The sequence below is a fragment of the Tachypleus tridentatus genome, chromosome 12 (assembly GCF_004210375.1).
Source record: "Tachypleus tridentatus isolate NWPU-2018 chromosome 12, ASM421037v1, whole genome shotgun sequence".
NCBI classification, from domain to species: Eukaryota; Metazoa; Arthropoda; class Merostomata; order Xiphosura; family Limulidae; genus Tachypleus; species Tachypleus tridentatus.
The window spans coordinates 83920532-83948288 of record NC_134836.1 but is presented as its reverse complement, the minus strand read 5'-3'; the positions used below and the strand labels follow the sequence as shown (position 1 = coordinate 83948288).

The window sequence follows — 27757 nt, the reverse complement described above, 5'->3', positions numbered from 1 at the left end:
AACTCAGAATACCGGGACAATGCTATTGCTAGATACTAGATGTTTAAACCAAGAAAACAGTATAATCCTAGCGCTTGTGATCTGTTCAAGTTATATCCTTATGTTTGTACCAAAATGACGACTTCGTCGTGTATCTTATAGTCTTCATTCCTGTGTCAAAGCGACAACTTCTCTTATACAACCCTTCTACAATAACTTAAGTGTTTTTCTGTGTGACTTTATGCACTAGACTAATTTGAAATTTTGTAAAATGTTTTTCAGATTTGATTTCTTCTGTGGCTAGATCAACAGTTTCCTTTCAACTTAAAGAACTCATAATACATAAAGAGAGCCAGTACCACTTTCTTCCCAGTGAAAGGAAGAGTTGAGATCAAGAAACATAATGCAGGGCTGCACTCTGCATGTTGTAGATACACGTTGTGACCTATTTCGACGTGAGTCAATTTTAAATTAAGCATTTTTTGTTGGACATGGAGCCCTAGGGGAGGCTTAAGATTGGTTTGTTTTGTTTTGAATTTCGCGCAAAGCTACTCAAGGGCTATCTGCGCTAGCCATCTCTAATTTAGCAGTGTAAAACTAGAGAGAAAGCAGCTAGTCATCACCATCCACCGCCACCTCCTCTTGGGCTACTCTTTTACCAACGAATAGAAGAAATGACCCTTACTTTATAACGACCATCCCCACCCCTAGGCTGAAAGGACGAGCATGTTTGGTGTGACGGGGATTCGAGCCCGCGACCCTTAGATTACGAGACGAATGCCTTAACTACCTGACCATGTCCGGCCTCGTACCGAGAGACAGAAAGATGATTATATTTGGTCAGCTACGGTCAGTATGCTATAAGCCTCAAAAGCTACAAATGTAATTAACGCATATTAATCGAGTTGGACCGGGAACGTTTATAGATTTCGAACATTACACACCGTTAAGCTTCAATGAATTGCTTAGGACAACATCAGTATTTCTACGAGAACATTAATTGTCATCATCGAGAAAAGCCAGCTTATAAGGGTGTGAGGCCAACCAAACTAGATGGCTCAAGCGAAAGTGTAAAATTATTAACTCAAAATACTCGTCGTGGTTTGTTTGTTTGTTTTTTGAATTTTGCGCAAAGCTACTCAAGGGCTATCTGCGCTAGCCGCCCCTAATCTAGCAATGTAAAACTAGAGGGAAGGCAGCTAGTTATCACCACCGACCTGCAACTCTTGGGCTATTCTTTTACCAATGAATAATAGGATGTACCGTCGTATTATTACGCCCACACGACTGAAAGGGCTGCTCGTCGTGGACCTAGGTAGCCGATAAAATATTCAGTTATAGACCATATAGAAGACTCGTTATTATTTGTAAGTTTGTGAAACTGTTGTATATAAATCTCTATTTGTAATGAACGTTATTATACATTGTTTATATATTAAAATACATTTGTGTTAAAACAGGAAATTCTGTGTATAAATCTTGTTGACAAATATTATAAATTTAATACATATTAAGATTTAATTAACTTCCAAATTTAATTTCAACTTTCCGGTTATTTGAAATATGTAACATAATAAAATCAGAGACTCATTCAAAATAAATCATAATAATTAACATCAGCAACAGGTAAGTTATACTTACATGCGTTATTCACAAACAGAACATTTCTTTTGTGTTTAGAGAACAAGCACTTTGTATGAAAGTAGAAAATTATGAAGTTATAGATGAATCTTTATCAAATTTGACACGAAGGTTTGTTGGGTCTATGCGAAAATACATATACAAATTTACGGTTTTACATCTGAAACTTCGACAAACTTTCTATTTTAACTTTTGATCTAATTCTCTTATGTGAGAAAGTCCCTGAGCGGACATTTTGGTTTGGTTCGTTTTGAATTTCGCGCAAAGCTACAAGAAGGCTAGCCGTCCCTAATTTTCGAGTGTAAGACTAGAAGGAAGGCAACTAGTCATCATCACCCACCGCTAACGCTTGAGCTATTCTTTTACCAATGAATAGCGAGATTGACCGTCACATAATAACGCCCTCACGGCTGAAAGGGGCAAGCATGTTTGGTGTGACGGGGATTCGAACCCGCGACCTTCAGATTACAAGACAAGTGCCTTAACCACCTGGTCACGCCGGGCTCCTTCTTTTGGTATGTAATTTATATGTAGTTTTTAGTTCCTCTTTTTGGATGTTATTCCTTTGTTGCAGGCGTTTGATCTACTACCAGATCTCACGATATCGTGAACAAAAAGTTCGACAAAGAGTTATGTACACTTAACAATTTTCAACATTTTTGTCAAAACATCAAACACTAATACAGAAAGTATAAATATTATTTTCCTATTATTTACATACTAGCAGTGAATACTAATTTACAGTTCCCCATTTACACAACTATTTACACAACTTGTGCTGCCATCTTTTAACAGGTATGTCAACCAGTCCATAAAATCCGAATGTAATGTATAATTCAGATTATGTCACTTACATATCTAGAACAAAAAAACCTGGAAAAAATACTTCTCGGTGAATAGCATCCCTCACACACAAACACACACAGATGAGCAACGTAACTGAAAGCATACGATTTCCTTCTTTAGCGGCTAGTGCTACTTATATGATGTGAATATCATTTCAGCAATACACTCGAAAGAGATAATATGGTTATTACCGTTATGTTTTCATCGCTGTGTTTGTCCATTACGACCAATAATGTCCACATATGAATCGTTTAATTACAATTTTGGTAAATACATGGCATGGGCATTCTCCAAATATGGAACATCAGCCAGCTCATTCATCAGACTCTTTAACTTTCAAGTGTAATCTTTATCAACTTAATCATAAAGCCTTAATGGTCAGTTTCGATGTTATATCCCTCTTTACAAAAGTCCCAACCGCTGAAGCCTGCAAGATAGTCTTAGAACTCTAAGACCTTAACCCATCAATAGACATTCCCAGCAATCAATTAGCAACCCTCATAGAAGTCACCACGATAAAGACAAACTTCATGTTCAACAACTATAACTATATACAAACAAATGGCCTAAGGATGGGCAACCCAGTATCACCAGTTCTAGCCAATATTTGTATGACACAAGCTGAAACACAAGCAATTAACACAGCATTACATCCACCACTATACAAGTACAGATATGTAGACGACACGATTGCGGGATTCACATCTACAGAACACATACTTAATTTTTTCAATCACATTAACTCTATACATCCCAACATTAACTTCACATGTGAACAGGAAGAAAGCAATCAAATATCATTTCTTAATCTCATAATTACAAGAACCGACAACACAATTTAAAACAGAAATCCACCGAAAAATCACCCATGCTGGACTGGGTTCCATTCCTTGGAACTCAGCACATGAAACAAAACAAAAAGTCAACATACTAAGAAACCAAATAAACACAGTCATAAAACTATGCTCACCAGATAAAATTAACGACAAATTACACAAAATAAAACAATACTTCATCAACATCAATAAGTTTCCTCCACAAACCGTAGAAAACATTATACGCATACACCTAGAGTCCTAGACAGAAAGCAAAATTAACCAACAAAAGTAAATATATCTCACGAATCAAAAAATCACGAAACCATATACTGCTGCATACCATATATTCCCGACATCAGCAGAAAAATAACCAGCATTTGGTGAAAACTAGTAACAAAATATGACATTCCAGTTAATACCAAATTTATTCAAAAACCAGGCACAAAACTGAGGTCTATACCATGTAAAAACTACACTGACAAACACCACACCAACATTATTTATAAAATACAATGTGATAACTGCCACGACTTCTATATTGGAGAAACAAGTAGAAAAATGGAAACCAGATTCAAAGAACACAAAAAGTCACCTTCACACGTTTTCGAACACTGAATGTCAAATAAACACAACACAACCATAGAAAACACCCAAATACTAAATAAAGAAACAAGCATAAACAAACGGAAAATTACAGAAGCCTTACTTATACAACAACTCAAGCCCAAAATAAACCAATACAAATAAACACCTTTATACCTATATAATAAATATATTCAAACATCTAAGTACGCCCTCTACATTCCTACTTTCAGTTACACAACCTCCTTCAAACATGTGGTCAGCTATCGGTCAGTTACTTCTTTCTTTCTTTGTGAACCTGACGAGGACCGAAGAAGGTAGAAACGTTGTTCGCTCCTCTACCTAGAATTTTCTTAACCCATACCAGCCGTTTTTAAATATATATTTTCCATCACCGAAATACATACCATTTCTATATATTAGTAGACACCCAGGTGTAGAAATTAATGTGATTTCCTTTACATTTCTACAGTAAATCCAGCTATACCAGGCTAATAAAAATCGTTGTTTTCGTATCAGACTACTTCCACAGATCATAAACGTAAGCGTTTATTACAATGTAACATTATACCAAGTGCAGAGTATATTTAATGGTGACCTCTTTTACCAATTCTGTGAACTCCTTTGTATGCAACATCACCATGCCCCTCAATTATTTGTTTTTATAAATTCATCCCTAATTATTGCTCAATGATTTAACTTTGGTATTATCAGTCATTTAAAAAACGATCACCTATCACACTATTTGAATGTTATAATTAAAGAGATACACTTTGTTATGAAATCTCACTGTCAAGGACTTTTCTAGCAGGAAAACGAGTTGATTTGTGACTAATACATTTCAAATCCACAGCTCATTAATCAACTGTACATGGTGAAAACTAAATGGGCAGGAAAAGGATTATGCACTATATATATTCTATTATGCACTTTACATATTCTATTATGCCCCATATATATTACTCTTTGTTACAAAACTTACTTTTATTGAAGAATACAGTTTACTCTTACATTTCAGTTATCAATAACAACAAATGGCTTGGCTGTTGCATATAAAGATGTTACAAAATGGCATAAATTAAGTATTTACATTAGACATATGCATAAAGGAGTTCACATACATAAAAAACCGAATTTTATTACAAGCTCCAAATGAACATACCCAAAAATATCTTTTGATACCCTGCGTTTGGGGTATAATCAAATCAAATTATATACTTTATATACTTCTCTCGGACTGGTTTTGAAGTCTAATCTTTTTATTTACTTAAATATTTGTTGTCTTCAAAATAAACAACTCTATAAGAGAACACATGATTATGGCGACAAGTTATTTTGAATATTTTTATATATGAAAAACGCAATGGAACAATCAACTAATAACAAATTTTCAAAACATATATATTTACTAATTAATCACCATGAGGGCTTCAGTTGCACTTACAATTTTTGTGTTTGTGTCATTGCTTTGAAATTACATTTTTCTGCTCGCGACATTCTACTGTTAACACTCCACTATTGCTTATTTCCTTGGACTGCTGGATCAACATATATATGTTTGGAAAGCTCTGTACATCGTCTATCATTTAGAAGTTATTACATGTTTGTGTAGTATACGTACTCAGAAACATTTTCCCCAGAACACAGGCGACACATATTTTACATTCAAGAAAGCCTGGTTTATATATTTGTGATTTGTATATCATTAGATATATTTAAGATGGTTAACTTAAGAAATTAAAGTTCCTTTCTACTATTCTTAGTTGGTATGATAGCATAGTTTCCACCTTGTTGTGTAAGAGTCGAACTCCAAGGTGTATGAACTTGGATACTAGTACATGTAAAAACATCTGAATTTCAGAGGCATGTCTTAAGCCTTTTTAATCTTAATATGGTCATTTTAGTAACAACGGAGACGTTTTATATGAAATTACATTATTTAGACGGAAAAAAACCCCCACTAAATCTGCAGGCCCAGCATGACCAGGTGGTTAATATGCTCGACTCGTAATCTGATGGTCGCGGGTTCGAATCCCCTTCGCACCAAACATGCTCGTCCTTTCAGCTGTGGGGGCGTTATAAGTGACGGTCAATCCTACTAATGGTTGGTAAAAAAAGTAGCTCAAGAGTTGGCGGTAGGTGGTGATGACTATTTGCCTTCCCTCTAATCTTACACTGCTAAATTAGGGACGGCTAGTTCAGACAGCACTCGTGTAGCTTTGCGTAAAAATTCAAAATAAACAAACTAGGTCGTAGGTGGATTGCGTATCTATTATCATTCCAGTTTGTTAAAACCCAAAATATTAAAAAAATCAAACGTCATTAAAACAAAACGCGGGCGCAAAATAGAGAGAAATTGGCGAATTTTTCCCGTATTTTTTACAACAGTGGTATATACTTATTTAGATGAACGGCCTTTTGCCACCCATGTTTGAGCTACCAGAGTGGATGTACTCAGATCTTAACCTCAGTATTTAAATATAATAATATACAGAAACGTTTCACAACATTCTCTAATAAACACCTTCGACGCAATTGTCATTTGCTAAATAACTGGCTTATGAGGTCATTCATTGTTTCTGTGTTTGCCGAGGACGAGAGAAAAGAGAAGGCTAAATAGTGGGGCAATGACTTCTCGTCCCACACTCAAAAGACAGATGGGTTCGACTCTCTCTCGACGTATGCAGAAAAAATATCAAAATTTATACAAACAGTGTTAAGTGCCACTGAGGCATCTTGATAATAGCCTGAAGCTAATAAATCGATCTAATTTTTCATTACAACTGTGTTTGTAAATTGCACATAAAGAATAAAGAAACAAATACAGGTTTGTACACACACACACACTTTAATATTTGCTGACAATATACCGTTCGTGGATTTTAAACAGTAATGAAAACAGTTCATAACGGGTTTGTGTACAGTCTTAATTAACACGATGATGACGGAATATACTGTATTACTTCGAATTTAAAACACATTTTTACACATTTTTCCGAAATGAAAGTTACGGTGCGTCTTAAATTCGAGGTATTAATTTTCACTCTTCGAAAGTCTCGAAAACATAATTTTTATCGAACAACAAGAGATTTTCGAAAAAATTCTGCATTAACAAACAGATTATACTATGTTTTAAAAAGAACTTAGCTTAGAAAGACTAACAAAACGTCAAATTTGTCGATGTCAGCGCTTCTAGCAGTGTCTGACTTTCCCGTTGTTCAGACGCCATTTTATCATTTTTTTTTTTTTACCCATAGAAAAGCGTTTCAGGTACGATGCCGAATTTAAAATAAAAGTGTTTTTGTGCGCCGAACAGATCGGGAATCGTGCAGCCGGTAAAAAGTATACGGTGAGTGAAGCAAATGTATGTCATTGGCGTGGTATGAAATTCAAGCTGTTTTCTTACAAGAAAAGTAGTCATTTTCTAGCCTAATATAAAGGAAGACATCATGAAATTGGTGCCATCGTTTTAACATATTTCAGAAAGTTACAAAATAAAGGACTACCTGTAACGAGAGAAGTCTTAATGTTAAAAGTTACAAAATAAAGGACTACTTGTAACGAGAGAAGTCTTAATGTTAAAAGTTACAAAATAAAGGACTACCTGTAACGAGAGAAGTCTTAATGTTAAAAGTTACAAAATAAAGGACTACCTGTAACGAGAGAAGTCTTAATGTTAAAAGTTACAAAATAAAGGGCTACCTGTAACGAGAGAAGTCTTAATGTTAAAAGTTACAAAATAAAGGGCTACCTGTAACGAGAGAAGTCTTAATGTTAAAAGTTACAAAATAAAGGACTACCTGTAACGAGAGAAGTCTTAATGTTAAAAGTTACAAAATAAAGGACTACCTGTAACGAGAGAAGTCTTAATGTTAAAAGTTACAAAATAAAGGACTACCTGTAACGAGAGAAGTCTTAATGTTAAAAGTTACAAAATAAAGGACTACTTGTAACGAGAGAAGTCTTAATGTTAAAAGTTACAAAATAAAGGACTACCTGTAACGAGAGAAGTCTTAATGTTAATATCTAAATAAAATGCAGGAAATAATGATATTACCTTCAAGACTAGTCGTGGCTGGTGTGAGAAATTTAAGAAAAATGAAGGTTTATCATTACAGCGAAGAAAAACAATTAGTCAAAAATTGACATCAGATTTTGTAGATATGGAAGATGGAATGCAAGACGATATTCTTTTTGACAATAGTGAATCAAGCAACGAAGATACTTTAACTTCAGAACAGTGAGTTAGAAGAAACATCGGAATAACATTCTGATTTAATAAAGAAATCAGGAAGAAACATTATTGTAATGAAAGTTTTAAATTTCCTGTATATTTTATATATTTCTTATTATATTTCATTTTGAATACATTAATAACAATTTTTAATCATTAATAAACTCTTTTAAAACATATTTACTCCTTTCTAATTATCATCTTTTTTTTTTCTCCTGAAAATCCCTTTTTAAAACTGAGGCGCGTCTTACATTGGAAGTAATACGATATTATCAGTTTATGTTTTTAAAACTGAGGTGCGTCTTACATTGGAAGTAATACGATATTATCAGTTTATGTTGCTCCTTCATATCATTGACACAACTAAAAAATAGAATTGTTTCTATAACAAATAAACAGATAAATTTTATTTATTATACATCTTAAATATGTGCTACAGCTAAACATTTTTAAACTTTTTGTTTTTGGCGGTAATAGGACTCGAACCACAAAATCTCAGTTCAACCAGCGTTGCTAAGTTTGCGTATTTTCCACTGCTGTTAAGTTTGTTACAGTCACTAAACATTATTGCATTGACGTTGGATGACTAAGGAGTGGCTTCTTGTTTGTAAGCCTATACGGCTTGTTTTTTTGCACAATACGTCACTTCTCAGTTCAACAGTTTGGCACGCTAACCATTACAAACAGCAAATGATTCATATGTGCGTGTGTGTGTAGACTTCAATATGCACAGTCACTACTGTTTTGCTTATATCGAGTTAAGAAACAATCGAAATAACATCAATTTAATTTTATATGTTACACTAGTAACCATGTTAGTGAACAAATTTAACATTCTGAAATATCTTTGTACGGAGAACTCCTACACTAATACCTTAATTCAATGTATGTCCTACCAAATAACATTCTGAAATATCTTTGTATGGAGAACTCCTATACTAATACCTTAATTCAATGTATGTCCTACCAAAGTATTTCATTCCATCGGACCACACACTGTAGATGACTATACTGTTCATAAATTCATGTAATTACTACTGTTTGGCAAGAAACCTTACTCTGAACAAGCCTTGTTACAAAAGATTTTTGTCCAATTTAAGTGAAAAAAAAACAAAGTACTCAGTTTATCTTTTATATCCTAAATCACAAATAATAACTTTTAAAACTTTCTACGGTCGCTACATATGGTGAAACGGCTGTTGACCTGCGGAGAATTGGTGCTTTATTTGTAACACCTGTTGTTGTTTTTTTTAAATATAATTATCTCTATCAATAAATAATCGAAAACATTATCGTGTATTTTTCTATATCTATAAACATACAGTTAATTGTTTTGCCATGTGTGAAAATGTTAACACATACAACATAGTTCTGGCGATTATGAAAAATTGTTAAACAAGAACCTTATTTTGTTATTTAAAACCGTTGTGTAAGACGCTTGGAAGGTCAACCGATTCTTGCTAGAAAGGATACAAAATGTACAGTATAAATAGATTCGGGAAACCTGACCTATCCCAGGTAAGCACTTTTATTTATGCAGCCAAGCGTCATTCCCAGTTCATGCATTTCTTTCTGTCCGTACATAATACTGCAAGAAATATTGGCTCGTCAGGCACGAGTGAATCAACTTTTAATAAGTGCTGACAGATTGTGCTGAATTGCAAGATGACGTATAGGAACGGGACCAGCCGCGATACATTTTCTTATTCTAGGGCTGAAAAAACAGTAACTTGCTTTTATAAAACAACCGTTTCGCTTGCTGTACTAGCGCTTAGAGAATGTTTTGCATCCTACAAAAAAACAGAACTAGCGCCCTTCTAAGCGCAACCTCTCAAAGGTAATAAACTCACAATGTACTTTAAATTCAATAAACTTACATGAATTATCATCTGTAATATTATGAATGTCAAAAATTTGGTAAAGTAAGGTCGATTAAAACAATATTTCATTACAATGTCACGAAACAGTTTGAAATTTTATTCCGGTTATGTATTCGATAAGTAAGAGTAATATTTGATTCATTTTTCTTGGGTTTATTAACGTTTAGGTATAGCAAATTATGCAGAAAGATTTGTACAATGGCTTTAAAATGTTAAAACAATAAATAGCTTCTTTTTTTTTATAGCTAATACACTGTTGGCCGAAATCTTAAGGCAAATGAACATAAAGAAAAAATATGCATTTTGCGTTGTTAGACTCAGCCACTTATTTGAGTAGAGGTTCGAAAGATGACAATAAGAAAAGGGAAAATAAACTTTGTTAGCGTTTAATAGGGAAAATGTGAACACTATGAAATTAGCCTAAATACTATCTGGTAAAAAGTTTAAGACCATACCAAAAAAAAAGGCCTAAACAGGGTAGGAAATGCACAACAAGAGGTCTCCAGTAGTGAATTACACGGCCGTCATTGCGAATAACTTCAAACATTCGCTTTGGCATGCTCGATATAAGCGTTTGCAGAAGGCTGGCTGGAATGTTATTCCAAGTGGTGAAGGTGGTTTCACGAAGACCATGCACTATTTGGAATGGGCGTTCACTTCTATAGACTTCTCTTGACATCCACCCCTAAACATTTTCAATGGGGTTCAGTTCGGGCGAACACGTTGGATGATCCAAAAGAATCACGTTATTCGCTATGAAAAAGTCCTTTGTCCTTCGGGCATTGTGGATTGTAGCGTTGTCCTGCAGAAAGATTCAGTCATTTCCACACAAGCGAGGGCCTTCAGACAATAAGGATACTCTCTCCAACATACCAATGTAGCCAGCTGCTGTTTGACGCCCCTGTACAACCTGAAGCTCCATTGTTCCATGGAAGGAGAAATCACACCAGATCATGATGGAACCTCCTCCGTCGTGTAGAAAATGTCTCTGATGGGATATCCTTATTGTGCCAGTAACGTTGGGAGCCATGTGGACCATCCAGGTTAATTTTTTTCTCATCAGAGAACAAAACCTTCGTCCACTCTTCTACGTCCCATGTTTGGTGCTTCTCAGCAAAATTTAACCGAGCTGTTTCGTGGTGTGAAAGGAGGCGTGGACTTTGAAGACGTTTACGGTTTTTAAAGTCTTTCTCTCGTAGATGCCGTCTTATTGTTCTTGAGCTTCATTCTGCGTCCGTAAGGGCCTTAATCTGGTTTGACGATCGGCTGGTGTGTTGCCGGACAACTCATCGAATTCCTCCTGCTCAACGCCGACGAAATTTTCTTGAGCCGACCACTTGAATTTCTCGTTCAGTATCCCTCAGAGTCTTTTAAGAAATGTGCAACAGCAGTTTTACTACGCCCAATCTCACTAGCGATGGCACGTTGAGAGAGACCTTGCTTTTGCAGCTCGACAAATCTGCCACGTTCAAACTCTGTCAACTTTTTAAGCCTTTGCCATGTTTTTACCCAGGCGATGTCAGTGAGAGATGTTTACAACGCTAATGCTTGAACACAAATGACAATTTCGTTACATGTTTACCGATTAATGCTTCGTTTTAGTAGGGTCTTAAACTTTTGACCAGCTAGCATTTAGGCTAATTTTATAGTGTTCACATTTTCCCTATTAAATGCTAAAAAAGTTTATTTATATTTTCTCTTTTCTTATTTTCATCTTTCGAAGCTCTACTCAAATAAGTGGTTGAGTCTAACAACGCAAAATGCATATTTTTTCTTTATGTTCATTGGCCTCAAGATTTTGGCCATCAGTGTATATATTTTGATAACAGGTTGGTAACGACTTTTCATCAATTTTCAAGAAGTTTTGTAACATAGAATAAAGTATAGAAATCTGTCAAAACGCAAATGCATTACACGCTTTAAGTTTGCTTGATAAAGGCTTCGTAACATTAAATCACAAACGTCTTATGCTATAAGTGAATAGAAGTTTTCTGAAAAAAAAAGGAACGAAGAATGGGGTTAAACCTACAAATTTGCTTACGTGTTATATATTCAAGTACAGTGTCTGAGAGGCTAGTGCAGCGATAAGTCTACGGATTTACAACGCTAAAACCGGGGGTTCGATTCTTCTCGGTGGGTTCAGCAGATAGCCTGTGTCTTTGCTATAAGAAAACACACACATATACAGTGGCTGAGAACTTCATAACACGTATTTTGGAGTCCGCCGAGATTTTATATCGGCTGCGGTTTTTATGTAACTTCATTTTTATATTTAAAATCGTTTCAATACAAATTGCGCAACCTTGTGCATTAACAGGTTTTCAGTGTTTAAAATGAACGTCAATTATATGTTTTCGTACGGAACTTGTAAATTATGTCAAATCCTTACGTACACCATATATATAAAAAGAAACTACACTCTTGTGCAAATTAATTGAAACGAATGGTCATTTTACAATATTTTCAGCATGGCGGCCGGTGTAGGCTCGCTGGACCCGCTGATTTCCTTTAATAGTTGTTTTGTCACACAGTCGGCGTAATTAGCTGTGTTTTGCAGTACGGTCGATCTATTTTTGGGATATATGACGAAATTTTGAGGAATATTACATCATTCGAAATTGCATTAGAAGGGCAAGGAGACCAGTCAAAAACAACTTCTTACCAACTCAATGAAGAAAAAACGGTATCAATGGGGTCTGAAATACAAGAACTGGATGCAAGAACAATGGAGAAAGGTGTTATTCAGTGACGAGACTCATTTCTTCGTACAGGGTCAAAGAAGTCTGCATGTTCACAGATCTCCAGGTGAGAAACTTCGAGAATCTCACATCAATCAGTTCGTAAAACATCCCTTGAAGAAGATGTTTTGGGGCTTTTCAACTACTATGGCGTCGGAAGCTTACGTATTGTAGAAGGTATGATGCGAGGACCACAGTACATCGAAGTTTTACACAGAAGAGTCGTTCCAGAATTGAAAAAGATTTCCAGATGAATCTGACATTTTTCAGCAAAATCTGGCTCCGTGCTACACATCGAAACTTGTGAAGAATTTTATGACTACAACGAGAATAAAGGTGCTGGACTGGCCTGGAAACTCTCCGAACTTAAATCCTATTGAAAATCTTTGGGCGATTTGTAAAGAAATACTTTGGGGAAAACACTGTACTATGAAAAATAAGCTAATTGAAGTGTGGTACTGCGATCCAAAAATTATTAAAGATTGCAGGCAACTCGTGGACTTGATGCCACAGCGGATTAATGATCTTCTGAAAAATAAAGGCGGTCATATCATGTATTAATTTGCGAGTAATTTTTGGATTCTCAGAAATAAAACGCAAAAAAATTGAAAAAATAGTAATTTTCCGTCTTGTTTCAATTAATTTGCACAAGGGTGTAGCAGAGGCCAACATACAGATGATATACTATTATGAAGGCTCTAAAGTTCAAGTAAAATTAGAATATTTTCAAAAGCTAAAGTACCTTGAGACAGAAATTTACAATTGAAAAGTTCCTCAGGGTGAAAGGATGCTAGAAAGTTAGGCCTTTCTGTTATCTCACTGTCTGAACTTTGTTAACTACGTATGGGAGGAATTCTAATAAAAAATAACATACAAAAATCAATACGAGTTTCAATATGAATATTTAATACCTAAAGACTTTTTCATGAACTAACGTTTTTGACTTTCTATCGCATGGCCAAATACATTTAATAAAAATGAATAAGTTAGGAACATACACACATTACTCTTACCACAATACCAGTTCGTATCTTAAATTTTATTGTCTTATGGATGAAGCCATTCATTTTGGCCACTAGGTGTAAAGAGTTGTATAGTACAGACAAAGCCAAAACTAGGAGAAGAAAAGAAACACAAAGTAGGGTTCAAACGACAGAATGAAAAGAGCAAGATGTGACTTATTTTGTAAGAAGTATCTGCGAATGTAAGATTCTTATAGCAACAGGAAAACACTGTTTATTGAATTTAACTTAGGAATAAGGAACAACAACATATCTTTAATATTCTGCAGTGCTAGGCCTTGTTGACTGCTACATTTTATTTCATAAGTCAACATGACTCTATATGTTTAACGTTTTCCGGCATATTTAAAACAGTCATCAAGATATTTAAATAATTCGTCGTACTAATTTGTATGGTAATATCATTTGTTTTGTTATTATTCCTTCTATCCTAGTCGTATTCCTTCTATATTTAAAGTTCATGCAGCATGAGAAACTGTTTCAATACATTTGGCAATTAATTCACCTAAAATCATATGATGCCTAATTTTAAAAAGTTTTACTTTTACTAAGATTTCGGTTTAGAAAAACAAGATTATAAGACTTCTAAATCCTGAATTACAATATTTATAACCTATAATATATTAATAACGACATGCATTATTGTGTGAAAAACTACCTTATTTAAGAAATTACAGTAAACTATCCAAACATCAATATTTTATTGAACTTCGAATATCAGTTTCTCATTATTAGTAATAATTAGATGTTTCAAAATATTTCTTACGTAATCTTACTCTTACATATTATGTTTACATTTTATAAATTATAGGAGTGATTACTTATCAATATAATATTATGATGGAAACATTTGGTGAACTAAAGCTTATTAAATATACGGTAAGGTTTTATTAAAGGGAAAATCTCACTTACACATTAGGGTGAATATTCCCATTCAACTGTACTACTGTTTCCTTTACCATCTTTATAATTCATCCAACGTGATGTAAATTTATATAATTCAAGATTTTCAAGTACACACTCTCAAGTAGGTATTGCACGAAATAAACCTTAAAAAAAACAATTGACTATTTAATTTTGAAATCAAGCACAAAATTTAAAAACTTGGAAACAACAACACTGAACTAGTTATATTAAATAATCTAAGAAACGTGTGCACACAAATTATCGAAAACCTGATGCCTGGTAAAACAACGTTAAAGTCGTGATAATGGCAGCCAGGTTCGTTGGTACTAAATGTACACTTAAAAGTCTGGTGTCTGACACTCCACAACTGGCAAGGTCGTCTGCCTGAAATCTTGAAAGTTGGGATTCAACCTGCGGTAGTCTTAACTACGTCACTAATATTTGCGCTGACGCGAAATGTCATGCCTTGAGCTAAAATAACCAACCTGTCGAGTTAGTATCAGTTATGAACTGGGCTAAAAAAATAAAGGTGTGTTTGTCCAAGAATTAATTAGGTTTTATGTGCATGTTTTCTTCTTTTCTGGTTCTAAATACAAATAAATACTCTTTATTTCTATTTTCAGGTAATACCACTAATTCAATAAGTGTAATTCAATGTGTTATAATAATGTGTTTCATTCTACAGTAAGGTTAGCCCAAAGGTTGACTGTGAGTTGTGATGACCAGCTGTCTTCCTTCTAGTCTTACACTGCTAAATTAGGAACTGCTAGCGCAGTTAGCCCTTGTGTAGCTTTGAGCGAACTTTCACACAAACCAAACCATTCTATAGCACAGCATGAAAAGTTGTAATAAAGTTTAATCACCTAAATTAAAAGTCGCGTTTTGTTGATTGTTTAGCCTGTAGTTTAACAGACGTTTTATCAAATTTACAAAACAGTCCAAATAAGGACAGATCAAGCATTGTTCGATATGCACTAGGTTAATATATGGTTCCGTCTCCCAGCATGTTCAAGGTAATCGGAAATGCCGAATACGAGACTCTGCTGCGGGTGGAAGAAACTCAGTTAATTATTCAACTGAAATATTTAACATATTAGGTTATTACTTTAAATGACACTCAATTTCATTCTAAGCTTTTTTTTTTATTACTTTGAGATAATTCCGATAGATTGATTACACTATGTAACAAAATTTTTACTTTTTTCTTGTTCCTAGGCAGAAAATGTTATTTCCCAATTGCTTATGCCTAAAGTAAATGTAAAAGAACCTATTTTTCTCTTCAAACTCTGCTTTTGTGGCCTGGGAGCGTATAACGAAAACATGATAGACTATATTTGGGGGGCTCATACGTGCAAGTGATTTACATTACAGTCGCAAGCCTCGAAAAACTACTCACTTCTATACATTTTTGTTCATTTTCGTATAACTTTAGTATAAATACATATAAATCTTGATTCATATGTTGTTTTATTCAGACCTTATGTAAAATGGCCAAGCGCGTAAGGCGTGCGACTCGTAATCCGAGGGTCGCGGATTCGCGCCCGCGTTGCGCTAAACATGCTCGCCCTCCCAGCCGTGGGGGTGTATAATGTGACGGTCAATCCCACTATTCGTTGGTAAAAGAGTAGCCCAAGAGTTGGCGGTGGGTGGTGATGACTAGCTGCTTTCCCTCTAGTCTTACACTGCTAAATTAGGGACGGCTAGCACAGATAGCCCTCGAGTAGCTTTGTGCGAAATTCAAAAACAAAAACAAACAAACCTTATGTAAATGAAAATGTGCAAATTTGCCCGTTTTTTACATAGAAAATAGGTTAGTTTCTAAATTTCACTATCTAGGTCACAAAAGCAAAGTTTGAAGGGAATAACAGCCCTTCTCTGTACTTTTACAATATAAGCAATTAAGAAATAACACATATTATCCAGGAACAAAATTTGTGTTACATAGTGTTATTTTAATCACATCATTCTTTACTGTTTTAATAAGCCGTTAAAGAACAATGCAGGTACGATTGCTATCACCTTGCAATTATGACACTTGGTTACTTTTAGCATAAAGTCACAGAGTGGGCCATCTGCAATCTGTCCACCTCGGGCTACTGAACCCTGGATATTAGCGCTTAAGTCCGCAAACTTACAACTGATCCACCAGGGACATGACACTTAATAATCCGAGAATAGTAAACACTCTACATGCTTTCCTTCATAAAAAAACGGTGAGGATATTGGGTTTATGAATTGGGATGATGCACTGTTTTGTTCATGCTACTCACCTTACTCCAGGGAAATCACTGTTTCGACAGATCCACGGTACAAGACAAACCAAAGAATCACATACATAACACTAATTCCGAAAGTTAGCACCAAATAACACATTTTTGACAATAAAAACTTATGTCGGGATTTGATAGCCATATTTTGTTACATACTCAATTGTTAATGCGTACGGTTTCAGAACATACATGTAAAACAAGTCTTATACAAATTTACAAAAATGCGCACAAAAGTGTATTTTGAAACCATTTCTACTTTGTTTAATACAGTGTCAGAAATTTATCATTAAATACTAGTTTAAAGCTAGACACACAGAAAGTTACACTGATTTAATCAGCAAATAACAGTTGAAACAATCATTTGGACACAGTGATCTGTCATATAGATCTGACTTGTTAATAACGCTTTTTTATTTTTATAACCACGATGGCTCGAGGTGTTGACCTACTAATAAAGCTTGAACTAATCTTTTGGCCATAATGACCCAGTCGATATAATAATCTCCTATGCATTGAAGGTGCATGAATTACTCTTTTCCTGTGTCTTCCGACCAGGAGGTAGTTATAAATACAGTCATGTGAAAAAGTTAGGACACCCTATGAAAGCCTTGTATTTTTGTAACATGTTTGGATATATAGATATTTAATCTCAATTTCAACAATACTGAGAGATTATAGGAATATAACTAAACAATTAAAACTGAAGAAAAGACTTTTCAAGATCTTCTGTAAATGTAATTCTACAAAAATGCATATTCTAACTGAGGAAAGAGTTAGGACACCCCCACATTTATTCCAACTTAAAATGGCTCAACTCACACACAGGTGTATCACACCAGGTACACATGATTAGAAGATCGTTACTCAGCATTTTGAACCTCAGACAGTTAGTTTGGTGTGCTCCTGACTGTTGAAGTGAGAGTGAGCACTATGGTGAGAGCAAAAGAGCTGTTTGAGGCCTTCAGAAAGAAAATTGTAGCAGTTCATGAGTCTGGTAAGGGATTTAAAAAGATCTGAAAAGAATTTAAAATCAGCCTATCCACTGTCCGGAAAATAGTCAATAAGTGGAGGGCTTTCAAAAAAACTGCCAACATGCCCAGGTCTGGTCTGTCCAAGCAAGTTCACCTCGAGAGCAGACCGCAAGATGCTAAAAGAGGTCTCCAAACACCCTAACATGTGATCACAGGACCTACAGCAGGCTCTGGCTACTGTTGACGTGAAAGTGCATGCCTCTACAATCAGAAAGAGACTGTACAAGTTTAACTTGCATGGGAGGTGTGCAAGGAGGAAACCTTTGCTCTCTAAGAGAAACATCAAGGCCAGGCTGAAGTTTGCCAGAGAGAATGTAAACAAAGACCAGGACTTCTGGAATAATTTTCTTTAGACAGATGAGTCCAAAATTGAATTATTTGGACACCAGAACAGAGGACATGTTTGGCGTAAACCAAATGCAGCATTCCAGGAAAAAAACCTCATACCACCTGTGAAGCATGGAGGTGGAAGTGTCATGGTTTGGGGCTGCTTTGCTGCAGCAGAATCTGGACAGCTCACAATCATAGAATCCACCATGAATTCTACTGTGTATCAGAGGGTGCTTGAGGATCATATGAGACCATCTGTACGAAAATTAAAGCTGAAGCGGAACTGGACCCTGCAACACGACAATGACCCAAAACATACTAGTAAATTTACCAAGGACTGGCTGAAAACTAAGAAATGGAGAGTCCTGGAATGGCCGAGTCAAAGCCCAGATCTTAATCCCATTGAGATGCTGTGGGGTGACTTGAAATGGGCTGTACATGCAAGAAACCCCTCAAACATCTCACAGCTGAAAGAATTCTGCATTGAGGAGTGGGGCAAACGTTTCTCAGACCGATATCAGAGACTGGTATATGGCTACAAGAAGCATCTCACTGCAGTTATTTCAGCCAAAGGGGGTAACACTAGCTATTAGGAGGTAGAGTGTCCTAACTTTTTCCTCAGTTAGAATATGCATTGTTGTAGAAATACATTTACAGAAGAACTTGAAATGTCTTTTCTTCAGTTTTAATTGTTCAGTTACATTCCTATGATCTCTCAGTATTGTTGAAATTGAGATTAAATATCTATATATTCAAAAATGTTACACAAATACACAGGCTTTCATAGGGTGTCCTAAATTTTTCACATGACTGTATGTAGGTCTACTCTATTCTTGGTGGGGTTCTATCAATTGAATATAATGGAATACAATACTACATTAATGTACTTGTCGCGTGCCTAGCAGTTTTCATATTTCACAGCTCTGATTTCGAGTAATTAATGTTACAGACATAGAACTGACATATGTAAGTTTAATTACCACTGATCTGTCACAAATAAAATAAACCGTAGCAGCTACGAAAATGATAAAATGACATATATAAGTTATGAAATAATAAAACAAAGTTGCTGGCTATACTACTTTGAAAGAGGTCAGGAAATCACTGTTTAATTTGCAGAGTACTGTCCATGCATTGACCAGAGGAACTATTTAGGAGCTACAGTGTTATTCAAGTGGCATGAACCTAAACCGAAACGTATGACTGAAGCTAATTCATCGAAAAACAATTTCAATAAAAATAAACTGTAACAATTCGAATATGCTTCAACTATGCCGAGTCTCGAAAGTCGCTTATATTAGAAGAAAAAGAATGAAGTCACGAGAGTAATTATAAGAACATCAGAGTGAAAGTATAGTGTATAATAATACATCAAACACACAATATCTGCTATATCTAATGTCCTAACAAGATCTTTCGCCCCCATACCAGAACTTTTCAAGCACGATAGATGTAGTAGTGTTTATACTGAATAAATCATGTTATATACTTTCCTAAATACTCTCCACGTCCACAAAGCAGGTTTGTATGTCTCCATTGACAGTTATAACTTATCATACATGCTGGCCACGTACAGGTCGTATTTGAATGCCAAGGTCAGTGAAAGCACTGACGATGTATAAATCGCACAGCTGTACAGGTCCACGTTCACAAAAGGTGCATGAACATAGCACGAGAAGATTGTGTGTGTGTATGCATGAGGGATGGGAGCAACGTACGTTAATGTGTGCTTGACTTGTAGGCCTAGTTCAGATAAAACAAGTTTTTCAACACGTTTCTCAAAGAAAAGAAAGAAAACCGACATTTTTCAAACCCACATACGTATATGTAAATAGAAAATCTTTAACCTCAGCAGCAATGGTTTCTGTCATACAATAAAATAATTAACTCTCTTATTTTTAATGGCATAGTCAAGGTCTTACATAATACTAAAATAAAGCAAAAATTTTCTCAGAAAGCAACACCAACTAATATTTCAAATATATATTAAAAGTCAAAATAAGCCTATTTTTATTTTAAGATGATATTGTCATGAGCAAAACCGATATAAAAAGGCCTTAGTCGTCCACAATTGTTGAACAGTGCTGTATAAATATGGTTTGTTTGTTTGTTTGTTTGGAAATTTCGCACAAAGCTACTCGAGGGCTATCTGTGCTAGCCGTCCCTAATTTAGCAGTGTAAGACTAGAGGGAAGGCAGCTAGTCATCACCACCCACCGCCAACTCTTGGGCTGCTCTTTTACCAACGAATAGTGGGATTGACCGTCACATTATACACCCCCACGGCTGGGAGGGCGAGCATGTTTAGCGCGACGCGGGCGCGAACCCGCGGCCCTCGGATTATGAGTCGCACGCCTTACGCGCTAGGCCATGCCGGGCCGTATAAATATGGATTTAGGTGGAAAATTGTTTGTAATTGCAGACAAGCTGAAGTTTCGAAAGTGGCAAGATCAGCAATAATGATGTGTTTAAATGATTTAAAAATATTTATTTATTTACTGCACCAAAACACCAATTTTCAAAATTTATTTGATTACCCAGAAAGCAAAAATATTGCTTTTATTTGTAACAAAATTACTGCGTACATTTATTTTAATTTTTAATTTGTTTCAGTTTAATATATATTTAGAAATGCATGCAACGTATATTGTTAAATGTGTATTGCGTAGAGACCCGCCTATTTTCTAAATTTGTAGAAAATTCTCGAGTGTAAGAATCAACAATGTATGATGTATGTAAAACACTAGTGATTGCCAGTATTATTGTCAACTTAAATTTCGAGCATCTCGCCTAATAGGTATAAAAGGTAGCCATTACAATATGCGAGATAGAAAGTTTAATACTGTGGGTCTGCTACAGTCAGAACACTCTCAACCTCGGTTTGGTTTGAATTTCGCGCAAAGTTACTCGAGGGTTATCTGCGCTAGCCGTCCCTAATTTAGCAGTGTAAGACTAGAGGGAAGGCAGCTAGTCATCACCGACTCTTTTACCAACGAATAGTTGGATTGACGGTCACATTATAACGTCCCCACGGCTGAAAGGGCGAGCATGTTTGGCGCGATGGGGATGCGAACCCGCGACCTTCGGATTAGGAGTCAAGTGCCTTAACCACTTAGCCATGCCGGGCCCATAAATCTTGGAAGCTATAATTTTGATAAACGCTTGTTAGTCTGAAAACTACAAATATTTGATCAAGAACGTTTATACATTTAGAACTTTACAAGCCGTTTAACTTCAGTGAATTAACTTCGGACGTTAGGATATTGCATATGTTCGTCGGAGAATAGAAACTTGTCAACGAAGTGTAACAATATCAACACAGAATTCACTCCTAGTGAACCGTCGATAAAATGTTAAGTTCCAGATCGGACAGTATGGTTTTTCAAATTAGGCTCCGCCATAGTTATCTGGGGCTCCGCGAGGAAATTTTAGAATGGTAATATTTTCTCCTAAAACAATAAAATTGAATCAGAATACGCTATACAAAAAAAGAAACGTAAAATATATCTTTAATATAACACGATTATCGCGTATTGGGCCTCTTAATATTTTATTCTGCCTAACGCCAGACGATTTTGTTTAACTTAAGGGAAGTTCTCGCGGTGAAAGTGTTAATACAGTGTCTATTAACTTCGACAGTGGCACCACTGGCTGCTAGTAGATATGGCTCCATCTCAAGATCGCATGCGTCACTGGAGATGCAAGATTGCTTTGTAATTTTCGTATGAAACATCGGTCAACCCTGGGTGATGATGCCAACTGTCTTTTAAAATCTAGATCTAGACTAATGAAATGAAACATGACGTCATAGCTAAAACTTGTCCAAATTTGAAACATTTTGATGCAGTATCAGTTGTTTCAGTTTCAATGTATATTTATACGAAGTATAATTATATTTATGACAATTATAATTGGTAATTTTTAGGTTAGGTTTGATTTGTTGTAGTTTAATTAGACAAACGTGGTACCAATGAGCTCTATGACGTCATGTTTCATTTTGTTCGAGATTTAAACGCACGTTAGATCTGGCTTAGGCCCAGCATGGCCAGGTGGGTTAAGGTGTTCGATTCGTAATCTGAGGGTCGCGGGTTCAAATACCGTCGCACCAAACATATTCACCCTTTCAGCCGTGGGGGCGTTATAATGTGACGGTCAATCCCACCATTCGTTAGTAAAAGAGTAGCCAAAAAGTTAGCGGTGGGTGGTGATGACTAGCTGCCTTCCCTCTAGTCTTACACTGCTAAATTAGGGACGGCTAGCACAGATAGCCCTCATGTAGCTTTGCGCGAAATTTAAAAGAACAAAACAAACAGATCTGGCTTAATATTTTGTTGCTTGGCTTAAAAATTTGTTAAAAACAAAACAAAAATTGTAAAAGTAATAGGTTACCCTTTACCTTTATAAAAATATATTATTCTAGCGGCCTAGCCTTTTTTCCACAAATCTTTATTTCTGATTTCGTTATGGCAACACTGATCTTAGGTCAGCATGTCATTGTATGATGATAAAACTCAAGTGCTTGAACGAGTTTTCATTTAAGAAGCTGTTTTGTGTCCGTGAAAATACTTTTGAAGTGCCAAAGATATAAGAACACGTTTTTAGTTTGTTTGTTTTGAATTTTACAGAAAGCTACTCGAGGGCTATCTGCGCTAGCCGTCCCTAAGTTAACAGCTAGTCATCAACATCCACCGCCAACTCTTGGACTACTCTTTTACCAACGAATAGTGGGATTGACTGTAACATTATAACACCCCCACAACTGAAAGAGGCAAGCATGCTTGGTATGACATGGATTCGAATCCTCGACCCTCAGATTACGAGTTGAGTGTCTTAACCACCTAGCCATACCGGGTCGTTTGCAATTAAATGCAAGGAAAGCTACATTTCGTTTGTCCATCAGAACAACAAAGGTGCTCTTATTGCTTCATACCGTGTTAGTAACCGTATTGCAAAAACAGGTGAACCTCATGCAAATGTAGAAGATTTGGTAAAACCATGCGCAAAAGATTTAGTAGAGTGCACGACTGGTAAGAAATTTCTTTAAAACATTTACTTGTGTCTCTTTCTGACACCTCGGTTTCTCGAAGGATCAAAAATATGTCAGCAAATTGCTTAACGGAATTAATAAGGCGAGTAAAAGCAAGTCCAACTTTTTCACTTCAGACAGCTGAATCAACAGATGTCGCAGGTTGTGCGATGTTGCTTGTGTTTGTTCGTCATATTCACGAAGCTAGTATTGAAGAAGACATGTAAATTTGCTAACCTTTGCCTACTCAAATAACAGGCGAAGAAATATTTAAACTGATCGATTTATTTATAGAAGAACATGAGACTGAATGGCAGTTTTTCTCAAGTATTTGCACTGATAGAGCTGCAGCCATGATTGGAAAATTTTCAGGCTCAGTGGCACGTATGAAAAGGAAAAACCCGGACATCGAGAGTATCCACTGCTGCCTTCATCGTCATACACTTGCAATGAAATGAATGCTTGAAGACTTAAGAGGTGTTGGGCGATGTCATAAAAATAATTAATTTTGTAAAAGCACGACCACTCAATGTGAGGATCTTCAGTTTACTCTGTGAGAATATGGGAAGTTTGCCAAAAAATTTGCTGTTTCATACTGAAGTCCGATGGCTTTCTCGAGGATAAGTGCTTGCTCGGTTTTACGAACTGCGTGAAGAGATAGGATTCTTTTTATCTGAATGCCATTTTGAACTTGCATACAAATTAAGGAACAAATGCTGGAAACAGAAAGTGGATTAACTTTCGGACGTATTTGCCTATCTAAATGAAGTGAATGCTACAATGCAGGGTACCAGGATAACGTACTTCAAAGCTCAGAGTAAAATAGAAGCGCTTCAACGTCAGATAAAACTTTGGGGTGAATGTATACTTATGGAAGAATTTGACTGCTTAGAAAATCTGTGGTTTTTTGCTTATGAATGAAATTTCCTTAAATGAAGATACAAAAGTTTCAGTCTTGCACCAAAGATTTGCCTTTGAAAAAGAAAGATCATCTTATAGAAATTTCAATTGATTACACCCTAAAAACAAAATTTCAGTAGGAAGAAATTACACAATTTTGGATTCAAATGGCCATGGAATACACTGAAATAAGTAATAGAGCTTTGAAAATTTTGATGCGTTTTCTAAAAACAGATCTTTGTGAGCAAATATTTTCACTGTATACAGCTAGAAAGATCACATTTAGAAACAGGCTAAATATTAAAGATGGGTTGCGCTTACAGATAACAACCGTAACTCCAAATATTGAGCTATTTTGTGAACAAAAAAATCCCATCCGAGCCACTAATAAATAAGTACACTGTACTTTTACTGATATAAATTTTGTAAGGAGAAATTTTTGAACAAGTAAGTAGAAGTAAACATTATCTGGTGCTAGTGATCGATTATTTCTACTTTTAGTGTATTTCTTTTTATTAAAGCTTCAGAATGTTTTTTTCTTTCTAATGTGAAGCTCCGCAGGTATAAAAGGTTTGGGAACTTTTTGGGATAGAAGACTCAATATTGTTTATAAGTTTGTGAAACTCGTATATAAATCACTATTTGTAATAACCATTACTATAAATTGTATTATGATTTGTATATTAAAATATATTTGTGTATCAATGTTGTTGGAAAATGTGATAAATCTGATATATTCAATTAACTTTTAAAGTAAACTTTCCGGCTATTTGAAGTTATAATGCGTAACGTACGAAACATAATAAATCGGAAATTCGTCCGAGATAAACTATAATACACAATAAGTCAAATACCAGTTTACAGTTCTTGATGGCAAATTTAGGAAACTATATTTTCGTATCTGTTTCATGAAATTGCTTATTTCTAAAATAAAGAAAATATTACAATTTTATGAAATTTTCATTATGCTTCCTAGCAGAATTTGTTTAGGAAATTGAAAGATATTTCGTAGTTGGTTTGAAAGGTGTTCTTTACATTAATGAAGCCGAAATGGTTTGAGAGATGCGTTCTTTGAGAAGGGGGTACACAAACATAAAAACGCTGGTGACGTCAAACTGGTTGGAAATGAGGCGAATATAGGAATATTCGCTTTTGCTCTGATTCTGTTGGAAACATTACACTTATACGTGACAAAATCTGAACATGCAATTATAAATGATAACAGAAAACACGATGTCTACGAAAAGGAAGCTTAATCATCCAATCTTTCGTCTATAAATACTAAGACATCTTACTACAGCTATGGATATTCAAGGAGTTGATCCACCAGATAGTATCAAGGTCTACAAAAAATTTTCATTCACTGTGTTTCAACCAATGTTTCACCTGGAGACGAAATATATCAGCCCAAAAAGTTTATAGGCGCTTGTTTGAAGTTTGTTTGTTTAACACGCTTGGCCATGCCGGGCCCTTGTTTGAAGTTAAACACAAAGTTATGAGCTATCTGTATTCTTCCCACTACAAGTATCGAAACCCGGTTTCTAGCGTTGTAAATCTGCAGACATACCGCTGTACCACCGAAGGGGGCACTAAGCTAATGGAATTACCTAGATAAAAATGTGCTGAAGCTTATTGGATACGACTGCTTTACAATTCAGCAAAAAAATGAAAGTCATGATAAATAAGATACAGATGCTAGAAATGTCAAGAATAATCAGTCTTTATAGGAACAGTTTATCTTGAACCAAAAAGCATAGAAAGTTTAAAAATAAATCCTCGTCATTAAGATTCCACTGAGACCTCTACCACTATATATAGACCAAATTAATATAAACCGAATTAATAATCAAGGCATGAAAAATGGTGTAAGTGGAGACTAGCAACACCACTTCGTGACATATACTTGAATCAGAAGTCATATCTTTAAGAGGCAAGTGGTTGGATAAATTGATGCAATTGAAATAACTCCTGCATCACAATTTCTTAACTAGTATAGAATATATTTTTACTTAGGTTTACATAATTTGTACGCAGTTATTGTACATAGTCACATCCGTGTAAACTTGATGTACGAAAATCGTAAACTTGCACTCATCTTCACTTATATAAAAGTTACGTACCAGAACGATCATATACGGCTTATATCTGTTTTGCTGTGTTTTTTACTTTTCCCTCTTGAGTGAGGTTATGCTATATAAGTTATTATGAGATTAGGGTTTATTTTCTTTGAATATATTTACGTAGAGTGATAACTGATATTGATAATTTAATCTCTTTTTGTCATAAAAGTTGGTTATCTCCATGATCCTGAATGTTTTATGATCCTATTTTCGAATGGTATAGGCATGTTCTTCAGCCAGTTTCAGTAATACAAAAGAACTATGAATGTAGCAAGTATAGTTTACACCTTACGTTGTATAAACGAATATTGAGTTTTATTTTATAGTTTTGTTACTTGTTTTTCTTTCGTTGTCCGCATCGGAAAGTATTTCCTGGAGTCTGTATTTTGTAGATACTTCGTTACTTACTTATGGAATTAATGAAGTACCGTTTTGACAACAAACAAATAATTTATTATATTTTATTTTGAATGTCCTTTATCCAGCTAAATTGCTATTGCTGTGCAGTTAGTAGACAGTTCATACCAAGTAGACTAGTAATCATGATGTGATACTCATCAACAAGTTTACTGAGAATTGCTCAGCAAACTAAAATGGAACCATGTGGATCATAAAGACATTTATTATTTCACGAAGGCAGTGCCTAAGGCGTAGTAGTCATATAAAACTGTGCTGAAGCAGAGAAAACAAGCAACAGTAGCAAATGCAGGTTCAATTCTAAAAGAGAACCCAGGGTCAATGACAGCCAAAAATGTTAAATTGAACAACAGCATTGGCCACAATTTTCACTGCAGGAAATGCCACAACCATTATGTTGAGGTTCAGATGCCATAGCTGCACCACAAACGCGATCAGAGTTGGGTTCTCATTGGTGCTAAGAACACGAGAGAAGGAACCCTGCTTCAACTGTGACTCACCTGGTTTCAAAAAATGTTCATATACTACTGCAAGACAAGATTATCGTACGTAAGTACAATTTAGATTGATTCCAGAACAGATTCAGGACGGCAGACATAAGGCTTTGGCTGTAGCTGATCCAGTTAATTTAAACCAGCAGTATCTGAGTTAGATCTTGGTATCACATGATATGTACCAAAAGTGATGCAGGATCATGAAGCTTTGTTTCCTCTGATATTGGTATTGCCAAGGCTTTATTCGACCTAGAACTATATCGAATTCCATGGAGAGTCACAATTTTAGCCATTTGGCATAAAATTTATTTTCATAAATGGTGAAAAGAACAAATGTAGTTATTTTTTATTTGGTGTCACTCACTGATATCTTATGAACGGACCAAATGCAGAAATGTAGTCAGTTTCACATGTATAACAGCTAAATCTTATTTCTTACAATAAAATCATTTAGTGTTAAAACTATACTGGGCGCAAAAATGGGATGTATGTTGAAAAGTGGACAGTGACAGCAGAAATTGTGC

General features: G+C 35.4%; 1 protein-coding gene across 2 annotated transcripts in view; it reads right to left on the bottom strand.

Annotated features, from left to right (window-relative positions):
* The window catches only part of LOC143233843 (uncharacterized), a 109169-nt gene that overhangs the window by 63314 nt on the left and 18098 nt on the right, over positions 1-27757 (bottom strand). Inside the window, exon 1 of one of the 2 annotated variants that reach the window (XM_076470611.1) lies at positions 14653-15004. The exons of the other annotated variant lie outside the window; for it this stretch is intronic. Coding sequence (XP_076326726.1) covers positions 14653-14702 — 50 coding nt within the window. The 5' untranslated portion in view covers positions 14703-15004. Of the gene's footprint in view, positions 1-14652; positions 15005-27757 lie in introns of those variants that run through there. 2 annotated transcript variants of the gene reach the window in all.